Source organism: Nelumbo lutea, chromosome 1 (genome assembly GCF_056320005.1).
Source record: "Nelumbo lutea isolate HS-2025 chromosome 1, American lotus-T2T, whole genome shotgun sequence".
Classification (NCBI taxonomy): domain Eukaryota; kingdom Viridiplantae; phylum Streptophyta; class Magnoliopsida; order Proteales; family Nelumbonaceae; genus Nelumbo; species Nelumbo lutea.
The window spans coordinates 72,211,673-72,229,330 of NC_142684.1; the positions used below are offsets into that span (position 1 = coordinate 72,211,673).

The following is a 17,658-nucleotide window of genomic DNA, read 5'->3' on the forward strand; positions in this document are numbered from 1 at the left end:
AATTAAAATAATTAAAATGAAAACGGCCAAACAAGCATTCATCGGGTTGAACAGGTTGACAACTTGATCACTCAGGTCAATAACCCATTGACCAATTCAACAGTTTTTAGCTAGAAATTGGGTTTGGGGTAAAATGGAAGACTAGAAATTGGGTTTGGGGTAAAATGGAACCGGTTGCCTGAACAATTCCCGGGTTGAACAGTCCAGTCATCTGGATAACGGCGGTTCTAAAACATTGGAAAATGCCACTATCGAAGCCACCTGGCAATGTAGATCCATTATGAGATAGATGGTCATCTTTACTGTAATCATTGGCATTCCACTATAAGAACATTTTACTTTGATCACCAGTAATCTCCACATGAACAAAGCCCGTCTTTGAAGTGATGAAAACGATGAGCATCCCTAACAATGAGCTCTCTCTTGGTAACCTTAGAAAATAACTTGGTATAATAATGACAATCCCTGCAGACTCGTAGGTTCTTGGTTATCCGAATAGGAGGATAGGCTTCTGTTTCCTTTGCTAAATAGTCGTTAGTTCTTCTGCAATTTTTGTTGCTGAAACTATTTCTGTTTGAAATCATAAATGCAAAGGCTATGGCCAATCTCTCACTATGATACTTGCACCTTGTAATTACACTTCCTATGTCTTCTACTTCTGTATTGGTTTCTCTGTCATACTTGACTGCATCCTTCACCTTCTCATCTAGAGCATCTAATTCTTTGTATATCATTTCCGATTCATGGTGAGACCGATCTTCTGCCAAAAAGCTATAAACTTTGTTCCCTATCTCAATAAAGCTTCGGCCTGCAATCTTCCGCAACCCTTTCCTTTTCAATTCAACTCTAATCCTAATTACATCATCCCATCTTCCAGCTTCTTCATACATGTTTGCCAGAAGAACACGATGCCCCACAGAATGTGAGTCCAAACTCAGAATTTCCTTCTCAGCAACCTCTCCAAGCTTGCAATTGCCATGAAGATGACAGGCAGCAAGTAGACACCCCCAGACAGCTAAATCGGCCTCAACAGCCATGCTGCAGATAAGGCCATAGGCCTCATCGAGATGCCCAGCTCGGCCAAGGAGATCAACCATGCAAGCGTAGTGTTTTGTGGTAGGGGAGATCCCATCCTCTCTCTCCATACTATCAAAACAGGAATTACCCTCTTCCAACAAACCAGCATGGCTACATGCAGACAAGACTGAGATGTATGTTACTTCATTGGGCCGAAACCCATTGGCCCTCATCTCTTTTAAGAGATTAAGAGCACGTTGTCCCTCACCATGCAGACCCTCTGCTCCAATCATAGCACTCCATGAGATCAAGGTTTTGCTCAAGTCATCTGTCTCACTGAATACCTGCCGCGCAAGCTCTATATCCCCACATTTTCCATACATATCTACGAGTGCCGAAGCAACCCGAGCATCAGTGTTTAGTCCTGTTGCCAGAACATACTTGTGAATCACCTTTGCTGGCCTTGAGACACCAAGAGCTGAACAGGCTGCAATAACACTCAACAAGGTAACTACATTGGGCTTAATATCAATACCCTCATTACAATCTTCCATTAGAATTCTGCGGAACAGAAACAGAGCTTCCTCGGGGCAGAAGCTCTGCTCGTAGCCAGCAATCATAGCACTCCAACAGACCACATTCTTCTTCTCGACTTTGTCAAATATCTTCTGGGCCCATTCTAGATTTCCACACCTTGAATGCATATCAATGAGGGCTGTCAAAACCACAATATCGTTAGATGACAAGAGTGACGAATGGTGAGAAGCTATGTAGTTGTGGATCCAACGAGACGTATCGGCACAACCCAGATCTGCGCAAGACTTCAAGAGCGCAATCATAGTTATCCGATTTGTTGCTACTGCCATCGGCCCCATTGACTTCATTTCGTTAAATGTTTGCAATGCCCGTTCAGGTTCCCCATTCCGCGCAAACCCAGAAATTAATGTATTCCAAGACACCACGTCCCTGAGCTCAATCATAATCCCATCAAACACCTTCGATGCATCGGCCATTACTTCACACACGGAATACATATGTACGAGAGAGTTACTCAATCTGGTATTTGACTCGAACCCATGTTTAACAACAAGCGCATGAACTGCCTGACCGAAGGACAAGCAATTCAAGCCATCATCTACAGCTGCTGTACAAGCCAAGACGAGCGAAGCAAGGCCAACAATATCACCTTTACAGCATTGTGGATCAGCTGAATGTTTCATCCGAGAAAAGATTTCAAAGGCTTTGCTAATACAACCGTTGGAAGAAAGGGCCGACACAAGGGAGGTCCATGAAACGATATCCATTGCCTGTTGGGGGATTTCATCGAACACGTGGTTCGCGTCACTTGCGCTGCCACACTTGCCGTATGCATCGATAAGTGCAGAAACGGTGAACTTATCGGAAGCAAGGCCTCGGCGGGTTACATGCACGTGTATTTGCTGTGTCGTGCGAGGATGGCCGAGAGCGGCACAGGCTTTGAGTAAGCCAGGAAAAGTGAAGTTGTTGGGTGGGATAGACAGTGCTTGCATTTGCTTGTAGAGGGAGACAGAATTCTGCGGATTGTGAGTGGCATTTTGGGCAATAACGGAGTTCCAATAGAAGGGTTGCAGGGTTCGTTCGGGAGAGACAAAATGTGTAACGTAGGCTCTGGATTGCTGTGCTCTCATGTACATTTGTTTGTTTTCTGGATCATGAAGATTAAAATGATCCGGTGACTCTTAAATTGGGAAGTGTCTTATAAATCCACCGGTCTGGTTGAAACTGAAATCGGATCAAGCCCCTAGTAAGTAAACAAGTGATTCTGATACCAGCCTCGAACAGAATTGAGGTTGATCGATCATCAATACAATAAAATCATTGGGCAGTTCAACTTTGGTGGGCATCTCCGACCAGTTGTACGGTTCATTAGGTCCAAAATATCTGAATATGTGGTTGTTATTTCTCGATTTCATGCCCTAACAAGAAGATATACATAATCTGAGATACCCAACTAGTTCTGTTCTACAACCCGATTTTGCATTAGTGTGGGAAAAATCTGCAAGGCGCCCTACTTCTTATGGCTTCTGCACTGCTGCTTCTAATAAGTCTTCAACTCTTGTAAACTGGACTAACAACATTGGTCTCCTACTCTCCTGTGTTAGAGCACCTGATTAACCCATCTGAATTTTGAGTGTTGATATAATTCGCATCCCATCGTCATTATCAGAATTATATGGCAACGGGGCGGGACGGGGAGATAGAGCCTCTCCCCCATCCTCGTCCCTGCCAAAATCCCCAGCCCCGCGGGTGTTCCATTCTCTATGATTTTTTATAATATTAATCATTTTATTTTTATTTAAATAATTAAATTTTATAATCATATTAAAAAATATTCAAACAAATTTTATTAATATATATATATATATATATATATATATATTAGTAAGGATAAATTTTCCCATTCCCATCCTCACAGGGAAAAATTATCCCCATCCCCATCTCATTCGAGGCAGATTCCCACGGGAATCAAAGAAATGGGAAAAATTACTATCCCTAATCCTCAATGATAATGTTGTTGTTGCAACCTGCAAGCTTCAGCCATGGAATTTTTACAAGTTGAAGAGGGCCAAATTGGACCAACTTGCCAATTTGCTGCCACCGAGACTCTATTATTGGTGCCTTTAATTTAATCTTTAAGGATGAGCAACTCTATTATTGGTGCCTTTAATTTAATCTTTAAGGCCGCTGCTCATCGCCTTCAATGAAGGGAGACCCTCTTTATGACAGGAAACCCAGAAAAGCAAATAGATTGTTTTGTTTGTCTCATTCCTTCCATTTTTCACTTTTACAAAAAAAGTGGAGGAGAATATATATATATATATATATATATCCATTAATTTTTACAGGAGAAAGAACCACATAAATAACCGTAGAGGTAGAACTATCCTCAAGGCTGAAGTACTGGGAAATTCATCTAGAACTAGTACAATTAGGTATAAACTGATGTGCATAGAAGACATCTGATTACCAAGACAAGACACCAGAACAACAATGACAATGGCGAAAAGCAAACACGGTTCCCTTTATTTAGGTTACCACCAGGATTGACCACAATACATCTACCACACTCACCCAGTTCTTGGCACACATCAACTAATACTGGACAAGGCATTCCTGCTTCCCAGGGATCATTGTAGCGTTGGTTTCTTGATTCCCATCAGCTGCTTTCTCTCCAATGCTCAAAGCGATATTTCCATTTGCATCAACATTGCAAGCAATGGCTTCAAAAATCATAGCCATCACCTCCTGGAACCTCCCTTCAGAGAGGGAGACCTCTGCAAGGAGCCTCCATGCGTTCTCCTCTGTTGCTTCCTCATAGTCATGTTTCCTTTTCAACACCATGTGGCCACTAATTTCCCACACAGCCGGGTTGACCTGAGTGTCAAGAAGCTCTGGGTTTACCTCCCCAAGTGCCTGCTTCTCAGCATAACACTGTATTTGTTTCAAGCAGCGAAGTCGATCAGCATCCCAGATGAGATGTGCCCAGACAAAAAGCTCAAATGGTATAAACCATAAACTGTAGCAGAGAACAAACAAAAATGGTGTCAAAGCTTATTACCTGAGGCAACAGGAAAATCCTTTTCCCATAGTCAGAGATGAGGACATTGTAAGGGATGTTGTTATCTTGAAGGCAGATACAGGATTCAGATACAGCATTAGATAAATCAATCAGAGTATTGCCTCCCTCAAACACAAGACCTCTGACCGGATAGTTGGACAGCTCAGAGATCTTCACACCTCCGTCAGTGGTGGTAATTCTTCCGGTGGGAGCTTTCTCAATTGGAAACGGTACAGCCAAAAAATAAGCCTGCCACAGTATATCAATAAGCCTTCTCGTTAGACGACAATCAAAAACAACCACCACCCAATTTTCCCCAAGCTCTTAGAGATAATCGCAGACATAACTGCTAAAGGAAGGATTAATGGATTATGACCTGAAAGTGAAGGTGATTGATAGTAGCAAATGCACCCAAGCTGTTGTAACCCAACCGGAAGTATGGATTCCCGGCTTCTGCTGCCATATGGAGGGCAAGCAAGAAGCTCTCACGGTCAATCCTTTGTGGCAAGCAGTCCAGAATCCGGGGGATCAGCAGTACATGCCCGTACTCGATTGGGCTAACCTGTTTTATGTCAAATCAGAACCCAAAATCAACATCATCTCACAAAATAGGGTCTTACGCACAATCAGAATACAGCAGAGCGTTGGATTGGCCCATCCACTTACGTTAATTGCAACAACACTCGGCGAGTCGTCGACATCGATCGGAGCAAATGGGAAGAAATTGGTTTCATCATCTTCACTGGCTCCGAATTGGAAGAGCACCTCCTCTTGCCCAACTTTCGTGAAGTTGAACTTGTTGTCGTCAAAAGGCTGGAGGACCTTGTCAACTCGGAACTCTGTAGGCCGCTTCTTGAGGTGGCGGCCCTCGTTCAACTGGGCAATGAAGCCGTACTTACCCGGAATCACCTGCAAAGATATTAGCAAAAGGAGTCGGGGGTCGAACCCATATACCCAGTTGAACTAAACACTCTGCTACAACCCTGAGGTCACATGCATGTTTCGATCCAAACCTACCTACAGAAATTAAACCCAAAACGGAACCAGTGAATAAACAGAACAAGAAATGTAAGGAACAGAGATGAAACCTTGGTTTCGCAGGCAGTGACATCATAGCGAAAAAGCCCTTTTTGCATGCGATCCTCCCACTGCATCAAGGAGTGAGTGAGTAACAACTGAGACAAGGACAGAAAGAGAATATGAACAATAAAGAAAAAAGAGGAAAATCTACCTCTCCAAGAATGAGGGACTCCAGAAAGGCCACGGGAGGCTCTTTCTCGTCGTCGACCAAGCCCTTCTCTTGAACCTTCTTGTTCATCCTGTTGAAAGTATACAAGGGAAGATTTGCCCCTGTTCGAACCCCACCATGAAAACACGGTAAAATTTTAGCCCAAAAGATGAGAAAAGAAAAAAAAAATGCAGAAATTAAGAAAAGAAGAAGAACAACAACAACAAAGTACCTTGAATGCAACACTTGTTAAGGCAATTACGGCCGCAACCCCCTCCATTAAGACGGGACTCCTCCCCCTCTTCCTTCTGATGATTGGAAACCAAAGTAGGAACCTTTTTGATACTCAACATCATGATTGAATTCAGTAAAAATCAATTGCAAACCTCCCCAACAATCGAGCAAAGAAGTAAAGAGCAACCAAGTAGTCTTCTACTCTTCCCTAATCCTATTTAATCACTACCTAGCTGTCTACTAAGAAAGTATCTTAAAGGAAAGAGGTGGCAAGGCGAAGACCACCACCACCGGCGAGGAAGAGGAGATCAGAAGGACTGCCGCCTTCGGAAGGCAAAGCACCACGTCCTCCGTGCGGCGAAGGGTTGCACTCAACTACACAACCCTTACGTTGCACTGATCGGACATGAATGAGAGATCGGTTAACTTTATGTATAGCCGTGATGTCAACAACGTGGCGGCCCCGGGTTTTACCCCCTTGCCTATCTTCCGATGTATGTCTCGCTGTTGGACCTCCAAGCACAAGCAGGCAGAACAGAGGATCTTGATTTTTATGGAAACCGGAAGGAGGATGAGATCGTGGAGATCTAACGGAAACAGTGAAGAAGAACTCTAGAAAAAAGGACTTTTGTAGTTTTAAATCTCTCTCTCTTGCTCAAGCACGAGAAGGGATGAGTAGAGAGGCTATAAATAGATGAGAAATGGGGATGATGAGAGAATGATGATTGAGGAGGAGGGGTGGTGGTAACTGGCATGTGTCTGGGCTGTACGAAAACGCTCTTATCAGAACTCAGAATGATAAAAGAGAGAGGGAATCCAAGATCCCTATGTTCCGTTCCAATCTGACGGTAGGATGGGCATGTGATCACGGGTCTGGTTGGGAGGGTGTTTGAGCGTGTTGTACTGACAGGAGATCCAAATTCTGTGATTAGGGTGAGAAAGAAAAGAGATCAGATCTGTGCCCCATAACGCTTCAAAGCGCATCCCCGCCATATATTAGAAACATCTCCCGATTAGGTTTGGTATTATGATCGAGAGATATTTTCAATATACGGCGGGGATGCGCTGTGAGGCATTGTAGGGCGCCCTTAAAGCACAGATGTGAACTCGCAAAGAAAATCGAAATAATAGGATCAAATCTAAAAAGCGAAATTAACCGAAATTGAAACGAAGTTTTGGTTAATTGATTGATCGGTTTAATTTTGGTTCAATATTTTAAAAAGTCAAATTTCAATTAAAAATCAACGGTTAATCGATATATATACCAATTAATTAACAGTTAATCGATTGGGTCAATCAATTAACCGAATCGTAGGCACCAAGGGAGTCCGGATCTCCTACCCACGACGATTCTATCCACGCCTACTTACATGAGATCCTAGTAATACGTTGGGAGATGTGGGTAAAGTTCTTGGAGGTAGGTGATTCCGAATCAAGGGCTGGGGGGACCAATTGTGTGTACGGGTGGATGAAATGGACAGAAGAAATGAATGGTGGCTTGCGTCGAGGTGGGAGCCACCGCAATTCTCTGAGTTGTTCTTCCATGCCCGAAAATAAAATAGCAAATTAAAAATTAAGGACAGATCACATTTTTATTTATTTGATGAAAATTTTGATTATAAAAATAACCCAATCCAGACGAGAGAGTACTATGCAACACGTGGCAAATGGTTAGGGCATATAATGGATCTCTGTGTTCTCCATCACAAGTGCATGTGTGTAAATTCTAATATGCACTTAAAAGAGACACCAGTTTTGATAGTGTTTGGTATCGTTTCTATTTATTTGAAAAACACTGCCAATCCAATGTCACATATTAATTTTTCTTTAGCTGAGTTTGGATGGAGTACAAATGCAAATATGTAGAATGTAAAATCTTATATTATGTATGTATTTACGCTCTACATATTTGTATTTGTACTTTTTTTCAAATTGAGCCATAGAGAATTTTATTTCTAAATAAATGTTTTATGAGAATCATATGTTTCGGAAAACTTATTTTTAATATTTTCCAAATGCCAAAGCATTTTTTTCACTATTAAGCTTATCTAGCATCTAATGATGAACTCCAATATTGCATAACTATAAAAAACTCGAAAAACACTTTTAAACCAATTTTCTTGTTTTTCAAAATGAATGCCATAAAATAGCCCATTAATAGGGTGTCTGGATTGGTTAGAGACAAAATTCATACACAGCATGAGCCAGTTGGAATGTGTTGTAAGGTTGGTAAAATGAGTGCTATGTGAGGAACAGATCTGGACTTGATTCCACATGAGTTCTATGTTATAACATTGATGCATTCACTCTTGATCAATTGCCCAACCTGCTGTAAATGATTTGTTCTTTAGGCTGCGTTTGATAGAGGCGTAAAATTGAACCGGGTTAAACTTTGCACCCCGGTTCGATTTTGCATACGATTGGTAAATATGTAATTTTACACCGAACATTTTATCTTTTAAGTACATCGCTCGGGCGCTCTCTCTCTCTCTCTCTTCTCCTTCTCTCTTCCTCTAACAAAAACAGAGAGATGGCAATCTCTAGAAGCTTTCGCTCTCTCTCTCTCTCTCTCTCTTTTCCTTTTCCTTTTCTCTTCCTCCGACGAGAATAGAGAATGAGAACATGACCCAACCAGAACAAGAACAGAGAGGCGCTCATGTACGAGAGCCTCTCCTGTTGCAACGCCCAATCACCAGTTTATGGGTCTGATATGCCACTCACCGCCACTTGTGGTGCTCTATTTCTTGGCTGACCGGCAAGGACTGCAATCTCTCGGTTGCAGTGGACTTTTACTTTAGTTTCCTTGTGTTCATCGTCGTTTTGTTCACAGCACCATCGACAACCATTGTTTCCGCTCCCCCTCTCCATCTTCTTCTTCTTCTCTCTCACTTTCTGTTCAGCAGCTTGTTGGCTTCTCTGTTCTCTTCCCCTTCTTCTTCTTCTTCGTTGTCGTCATCGTACACTTTAACCGTTACACCAAGTGAGTGCAAAAGAGAACGAGTGATCTTCCAAACAAACATCAGTGCAAAACTTTTACATGACTGATTCATCTTTTACACTTATCTGATGGGCCGTTTTTCAAATACATCAGTGTAATTTTATATTTTCACCATATCGAAACTAAGCTTTACAGAGCGCTTGTTACACCCACCTCACAGCATGCCCCACCATGTATTGGGATTTGAGAACATCTCCCCGTGAATGACAACACACATTCAATGTGCTGTGAGGTTGGTTTGAAAAACACACTGTGAGGAATAGATCCAAATTGAATTCCACTTGAGTAAACTTTGGGGTGTCCTGCCCCTCCAACTGAAGTAAATTTTAAGTTAAAAGAAAAAGAGAGATAATAATATTGAAGATATAGCCGCCTTACCCCATCCTAAAATACAAAAAGCATTTTTCAATTCCTGACCAAAAAATCGGATATCGGATAAGTTTCTTTTCCTCCTTCTTTGGCAAAGTATATCAGATTAGTTTTATTATTATCATTATTGGCGATACGATGGACAAGTTGAAAAGAGTTGAGAGAAAGGACTTGATGCCGATGAATCTAGCGAGAAAAGTTTTCTCCATACGGAAGGAGGCTCATGCAAGCAACTATTTTATTTTATTGTTTTCAAGTGAGAAGGGGAATTAGTACACATGGGTTTATTAACAAGCTATTTTATTTGTTTTCAATTACTTTATAAGCGTCCGGTTTCTATTACACATTTGACATTTGAGTCCAAAACACGCCATACGAAATGGCCAAAAACAAGGTTTAATTTATTGTATAATTTCTCCCAATTAGTTCAAATTTAGTAATAGAGATATAGCATTGAAGATGAATGATGATGATGACATTCCAATCAAACGGATAGAAATAAGAAATTGAAAGGATTCATTGAGTATCACATGGTTTTGTTTTGAAAACCGGACTGGATCAGAAAGTCGGATTAGTTGAACCAAAAACCGATCAGGCAATTGGTTCTGTTTCATCTTAAAACCACTTTTCAGCCAAAAACTGTTGATTTGATCAATAATTCATTGATTCAGATGGTCAAACTGTTGATCCATTGACTTGAACAATGGTTTTTATTTTTTTTATTTTAATTATTTTTTATTACTTTTAATTATTATTTTTTTAAATCAAAACAGGCCATCTATTCGAATCAAACCAAAATGGTTACGTGTTTAATCCAGTTTTTAAAACTTTGATCAAATGTGCTGTGATAACACTGCCATGTGAATTGTTCTTTCTGGATTAAAAAATAATATATATTAATGTTATCTAAATCCAAGGGCTAATGAATATTAATATACAAATTTGCTATGATAACAAATTAACATTTGGTCATGTGAACTATTAATGTCCATCTTGGATAAGACAATATATTAACTTGGAATTAGCCACATAGGATGATGATTAGGGTGGGCTATAGTTCAAATTATCATACCGTATCATATGATGTATCGATTTTTAAGGTTTCTGAAAATGTTAGATTGTTAAGCTCAGTTTGGAAGGAGTATAAATACAAATATGTAGAGTGCAATACCTTATATTTTGTATGTATTTACACTGCATATTTTCATTTGTACTCGTTCTAAACTGAGCTTTAGATACAAAACTCGGGAGTTTTTTGCGGAATTAAATGTTTTTTCTTTATTTTTGTTTTTCAAATAGCGTGCATAGTAGGCACACTTTTAGCTACCCATTTGACACTTTTTTTAGGGGCTATAAAATGTGGGTAGCCCGTCGCCCATACCCTTAAATCCTCTTAATATACCTATCTTCGAATTATAACTGGAAATTAAAAAAGAAAAAAAGAGTATCGATGGTTTTGGATACTTGATACTGAAAAGTTTCGGTCTTTGTTTAGTTGCAATGCAAATTAAATTTGCACTGATGTAAAATTATGGTAGCACAAATTCTATTTTACTTTTGTTTCAAATTTTACCTTATTATGTTTGATTATGGTACAAATGCAAATGAAGAAATGTAAGAACTGAAGAAGAGTAAATGCATTCTCATACATTTGTTTTAGTGTGAATAAATTGCACTGCAACAAAAGTATAAATACAAATATGTATGGATACTTTGAACAATGGGATGCACTAGCTAGGGCAAAAAAATGGTCAAAGTAGCCAGCCCGGGCAGCCCAAAATGAATTGAAGATTATTGTGTCGAAGGATTTTCTTTTTTGGTAAATTTTTGTGTTATATGATTTAAAGGGGTCTTATTCCTAGGCTCTATGTTTTGTTGTAGTTACATGCACGTATATGTAACGGTACAAATCAAGTACCTAATCATGGACCTCTTCAAATTTTAATGGTCCATTCCCATACTGTTAGAATCAGAATTGAAATGGTCTATTCTTAGAGTCTATTTAGTTCAAACATGAATCAGAATGGGAATTAAAATCAGTTGGAATGGGATTTCATTTCATTCTCGACTGGGAGGGACTGATCATTCCCTCAAATGGAAGAATTGAATATCATTCCACCAGGAATGGGAATAGGATACTGATTCCACCCATTCCCATTCCAATTTCAGAGCCTTATTCTCATAAACCAAACCTTATATATTGTATCTATAAACCATGTATTTATATATGCAATTTACATATTTATATTTGCATTCTTTCCAAACTGAACCTTAGTAATGCCTTTTATAAATTTGAAAATGTTAAATATAGATAAAACTTTAGCATACAGTGGTCTTTATTTGGAAATCAAATTAGTGTGGGCTCAGGGGGGCATGTATTTTAAGACTGGTGTGGAGTCTTATCATTAGTTCCACAACCATGAATAGCTAAAGCGTTCAGGTAAAATGTGCCATAAAAAACAAATGAAGAAAATGACTTGGATTGGCTCTGCGTGTTGCTGTTGGATAAAAAAAAAAAAACAGTAGTATTGGGATGCAATTTGCCACATGGGAATCAAACACGTGCAGAACTCATTAAAGAAAAAGTTTATTATTTGAAATTCTCCTCACTTTTATTATAATTCTCTTCAACTTACCCTACCATTTTAAGACCTCCGAAGAGCCTAGTAACCATAACAGAACTTGTTTACATATGTCATTTTTGTAATGATAAATCTAACCTTGACTAACCAATCTAATCTATTGATTAATTTTTATACAACAAAAATATCCATAACTTATTTCATTGGATAATGACCTTTCGTTCATTTTCACTCATTTCAAAACCCATAGGATCAACCCAACACAAACTTAGGGTTCGTTTGGTTTGTAGCCGAAATCAGAATTGGAATTGGAATCAGAATCGGAATCAAAATTTTTTGGAATGGGAATCGGAATGGTCTATTCCTAAAATCTATTTAGGTCAACTAGAATCTGGAATCGGAATCAGCCAAAGTCTCTAATTCTGCCCCTGTTAAAAGAACCTCAAAAACATCCTCAAAAATTAATTCTCCATAGTTTGGAGACGATGTTGAAGCTAATGCATTCATGTCTTCTGTAGTCAGAAATGATCAAGGAGGTCTATCCGAGAAGCTTTCCTGTAAGAAACAATTTACGTACTCATATTTTATTTGTCCAATGTTGGACTAACTTGCCTGGGCCTATTAGTATGGATTTCGTGTTATCTATTTTCCTCTCATATTTAAAAGCTTCCATCCTTATTTTCTGTTTGTAATTTTTTATGAATTTATCAAAGACAAGAATGTCAATCTTCAAAAGGAGGTAAACTGGTAAAGAGCCACCTAACATATATCTTATCTTGTTTCCATAAATATGTTGTGAAGAACAAAAAGTATGTTGTTGAATTTTGAAGAATGTTACCCCAAACAACTCTGCTAACTATGTGTCCTCAATCTTGAAGGTGAATAAGCTTGTCACTGGGTCTACAATTGATCCTATCAATCTGCAGCACTAAAATGGTAAAACCAAGTTCTGAAATTATCAAAAGTCGCGTACAAAAATTACAAAGAGCACTTTCAGTCTTATCAATAACAAAAATACATTTTTGCAAGCAAAAAAAGAAAAAACATTGATAACTGTGATGTTTTTATTGTTCACAAGTTTTACTGGATGATCTTTTCTTCTTTTCCAATTCAATGGTAACTCAGCATAATAAAGCCTTATCCCAACCATACAGAGTTGTCTTCCCAAATCCCATTTTGCCATTCCATTTTCTAAATGGCCATATCAATTATTAGATTATGAACCTTAGATCAGCCCATGTTTTTTATTCTCCTACCCATTCTTCTAATCCTTTCATCTTGGGCACATTCTATTCAGCCACATCCCACATCCACCACATCCCCATTCAAAACACAGAAGATACAGTATAAAAAAATGCCAATGCTAGCAATAATGCTTTATGCATTACCTTTGATTTATGCACTCTTGAAGCTTCAAGCCTGATGCACTATATATAGAGAGAGATAGATAAATAGATAGATAGAGAAACATGTATTCCATTTCCCAGAAGCCCAGAACAAAGAAATAAATCCATATTTTAGGCAAAATCTTGAAGAGGGGCGAAAAAAGAGAAATGAAAAGGAATCACTTCCACCATTAAAGCACCTATCTATTACTAAAAAACACAGTAACAGACAGAAAAGCAAGGCATGTTCTGCTGCAATTTCTGAAGGCCGCTAAACAAAACCAAAACCCCAAAAAGCATCTCCACCAGCCAATCAATGTTTATGGAAATTTGAGCAGTGGGGTTCATTGTTAAAAGTTTTCTAGGGGAAAACACTTTTGTCAAAGTAACAACCACGTTTTTGAAATTTCAGGCACTAGGAGGAAAGATGCAACTTACACGAGCATCGAAGCCAAAGCGATTAATTCTTTTCCAATTATCCAAGTCATAAGCAGTGAAGTGCTTACAACAAGCTGAAGTTTGAAGACGATTGCCAAGTTTTCCTCCTTCAAATGAATCCCGCTGAACCCCTCTCACAAAAGAAACTGCATACTTGCCAAAAACCAATGGGTCTTCACCTGGCGTCTCTTGCCCTCTCCCCCATTTGGGGTCCCTGAATATATTGATGTTCGGAGCCCAAAACGTCATTCCTTTGGCTTGCCCAGCATTGTATACAGCTCGAGCTTTGGTACCAATAGCCTTGAAAGTAAAAAAGTAAACTGAAGAATCAAACAATGCGCGGGGGGTAGAGATTCAAATGTGATGAATCAATTTTTGGTGATGTATTAATTTTTGTGATAAGTACCTCGTCATTTGGTCTACTTACAAGTGGTCGATGACTCAAAGGCCAAAGTGAATTTTTATTGGATGAGGACCTGGATGCCGAACTGACCAGGCCAAGCTGGGGGCAGATTAAGTGCCGAGTTAACTGGGCCGAATTGGGCAGGTTAGGTGCCGAACTAACTGGGCTGAGCTAGGCAGATTAGGTGACGAGTTGACTGGGTGGAGCTAGGCAGGTTAGGTGACAAGCTAATCAGAGTGTCGAACTGCCAATTAGGTGTTGAGCTGCCTATTAGTTGACGAGTTGACCAGAGGGTCGAGCTACTTGGTGGCGAGCTGGACTGATTGTTGAGCTTCGTAGTTCTTTAGAGACCTACAAGGAATCAATGTCAGAGGACCCAGGGTGGCTAACCCAGTGAGGTCGCTCCGATGCTTCAGCCAGTACGAGCTAGAATATGCTTACTTACCCCCCCCCCTCCCCCCATGTCACTGGGGTTGGTGCCCTTATATAGGCATTGTTTGGCGTGGGCTTCACACACCGCATCCGAGATTTCCAAGAATTCGTCTAAGTGGTTTGAGATTCCCTGAGGCAACCGCCATACACGTTGACCACCTTCCGGATTATTCGGCACGTGGGCCAACGATTCCGACCACCATTGATAGCTGGGAATCGCCGACACATTGTTAACGAGTTAAGAGATCTTCTAGTCTAAAGTAGACGAGAGACAAGGTCTTTAACTCTTTGGTGGATGGGTAGAGATGTTTTGCAGAAGAGGAGGGAGCTGGTTAAAGAGTTTGCAAAAGTGGAGAGATAAAAGGAGAGAGACCCATCATGACATGGCCAGAATAATACAAGTCGGATCTTCAGAGTCCAACCGTTGAACTGTAGAAGGTTTGAAAGAGGGAGTGTCAAAAGAGAGGAGAAAGAGGGAATCAGGGGTTTGAAGGGTTTTTCCATCATTTTCCTTTTTATTGATTTAACCAGCTGAAATGGAAATCCGATTCCTTGGGGTGGGTCGAGAATGGCCATTTTCTCAAATGGGGGACTTCCATTCCACTTAGAATGAGAATCGGATTCCGATTCCACCAAACCAATCATCTGGACCCATTCCGATTTTGATTCCAAACTCTTATTCCTGTGAACCAAACATACCCTTAAATTTTAGTGAATGGATGAGCCTTTCTTTTAATTTTGGTTCTAACGATGGAGTTGAATAGAGGGGCATCATTGTAATTTTTTAATACATACCATAAACTTTCTAATGACCAATGCCTGACAAGCATCTTGGATGTATCAAAAAGTTTAGGTAAATATAAAAGAACGCCAAAAAGGTGAAGGGAATGGATTGTGAAAAATAAAAACAAAATTGATAAGTGTTTCATATAATAATTCCCTCACAAAAAAAATAAAAAAAAAAAACTTTGGAAAATATAGCCTAGTATGGGTGTGGGATGAAAAAGCAACTATATAGGAATAATATTCTTTTAATGTGAATTAAGTGGGGTAATGTCTCAAGAACAAGAAGCTTCAAAACAATCCAATTTGTTGATTTCTTTTTAACTGGCCAAGCTTTTCTTGACAAATAGCTTTTGGTGGGTACCTACCTCCCCAACTTGATCAAATCATGGATAGAGACTGCTTTGGCGGGGAGAAGAAATAATTGGGATACTTGATTGGTAAATATATATATATATAAAAGGAATTTGGGGATATGGGTGCCCAATGAAGAATCTGTCTTCATGAAGAATGAGGGATGGAGTTTCATTTTTATCTCTTAACGAAGATAGGGAGTTACATAGAAATCGGGGATATGGATGGAGAGTATTGATCCTTATCCGGTTGCCATTCATAATGTGTAGGATGGTGTTTAGTATTGGAGTCATTTCTCCAAGACATCTTTGCCATGTAGGCATTTTGCTCTCTCCCTCATTTTTTTTACTTCGGTTAGATGTTTTAAGCTTATTTCAAATTACATTGAATGCATCGAATTCTAGGGATGATCATCAAAAGCAGAAAAAAATCGAACTGAATCGATAAAACTAAACCGAAAAATCTAGTTAATCAAATTGATCGTTACTATGTTTTGGAAAAACTAAAGGTATTAGTTTGATTTTGATTAACCAATATGAAAAATCGAAACTAAAATGTTTATTATATATTAAATATAAATGCATATACATTAGATATTTAAATATGTATTTATAATGTATAATATATTATATATTATTTATAATATAATATATTACATATATTTCTAACATTTATATTGTCTAATTATATATTTATTTATAAAATGTATTAAAATTTCAAAAAAAAACCAAAGAATCGAATTGGTCAAAAACCAAACTGATCAATTGATTATGCGAATGATTTCGATTTGGTTTCAGTTTTCAATGTTCAAAAAACCAGTGCTACCATTTTGATTCAAAAAAAAAATCTCATAATTCAGTTAATCGAACCATGAACACCCCTCTTAGTTTCTTTAAAACTACTTTTGGAGAAAATATTATATGGTGATGTTTGGCATCAATGTCGTTGCTCCAGAAAACAATGACACATTAGTGCCACATTGGAAAAATCGGTGCTCTAGAAAACGATGACATGTTTGGAATCGTTTTTCCATGAAAAACGTTGCTCCAAACTACGCCTTGGAAATCAATAAGGTGTGATCTAGGGAAACACCGAATTTGACGATTTCTCAATTTATAACTCGTTGCTGCCAACGGTGTAGTGACATGGCATCCAATATGTATTATATTTAAATTGATATGGTGCATCGCAATGCACCATTTTATGTCATTTTTACAACATTTTATTATAGGCTTTTTATCAGTTTTCCATATAATTTTCAGATTTTTTGCCATTTTCCTCATGATCTCCTGAATTTATTTTTTTATGGTCTATTCAACAATTGAGACCATATGATGAAATAGGTGTTTTTTCCATGTTGGGTGTAAGATAATACATACATAGTAGAAGCAGTGAATAATGCGTACCAATACTGAAAACAAATTTGTAACATTAATATTAAATAGAATTTGTTGTTGCCCCCACAAAACGTCCTGTCTAACAATAATGTTTTCAAACAAAAAAATAGACACCATTTTCCAACACAGACATATATATGGTTCATTAACCTGCCTTCATGGTTCCAAATGATACTAAAAACTGTCATGTGCCATGTTTCATGTGCCGACAGAATCATGGCTTGCGTTGGTGGTGACCGGATCTGCGCATCTCACACCGACCCCATAGGTACATCTCACCACTAGACAAAAAGAGAACGCTCATGAAAACATATATCTTGTCTGTCATTCATGCAGAGACGTTCCCAACGAGACGTTACCGGTATCTGTTTTAATAGTTGATGAAAAAGCGATCAATCTCCTTTCTTCTGAGTTCAAAATTCAGATTGCGATTGATGCCT

At 38.9% G+C, this 17,658-nt stretch overlaps 1 protein-coding gene, 1 long non-coding RNA gene and 1 pseudogene across 3 annotated transcripts; all 3 read right to left on the minus strand.

Moving 5' to 3' along the window:
• Positions 1-344: 344 nt before the first annotated feature.
• On the minus strand, positions 345-2,684 carry LOC148875281 (pentatricopeptide repeat-containing protein At3g12770 pseudogene; annotated as a pseudogene).
• A 1,254-nt stretch (positions 2,685-3,938) lies between these two features.
• LOC148875282 (GDP-L-galactose phosphorylase 2-like) lies at positions 3,939-6,740 on the minus strand. Its single transcript, XM_088964380.1, has 7 exons — positions 6,076-6,740; positions 5,847-5,965; positions 5,704-5,763; positions 5,282-5,524; positions 4,992-5,177; positions 4,616-4,864; positions 3,939-4,488 (listed from the first exon to the last, which is right to left on the minus strand). The coding sequence occupies exons 1-7, from the start codon at positions 6,197-6,199 to the stop codon at positions 4,150-4,152; spliced, it is 1,320 nt and encodes a 439-aa protein (XP_088820506.1). The 5' UTR covers positions 6,200-6,740; the 3' UTR covers positions 3,939-4,149.
• Positions 6,741-8,441: 1,701 nt separating this feature from the next.
• LOC148875283 (uncharacterized) lies at positions 8,442-14,205 on the minus strand. 2 transcript variants are annotated; one of them, XR_016104954.1, is made up of 3 exons: positions 13,850-14,044; positions 12,865-12,954; positions 8,442-9,039 (listed from the first exon to the last, which is right to left on the minus strand). It is a non-coding gene; the product is annotated as an uncharacterized LOC148875283 (long non-coding RNA). The 2 variants fall into 2 exon arrangements; XR_016104953.1 differs by lacking the exon at positions 8,442-9,039 and having other exon boundaries at positions 12,772-12,954; positions 13,850-14,205.
• Positions 14,206-17,658: the final 3,453 nt, after the last annotated feature.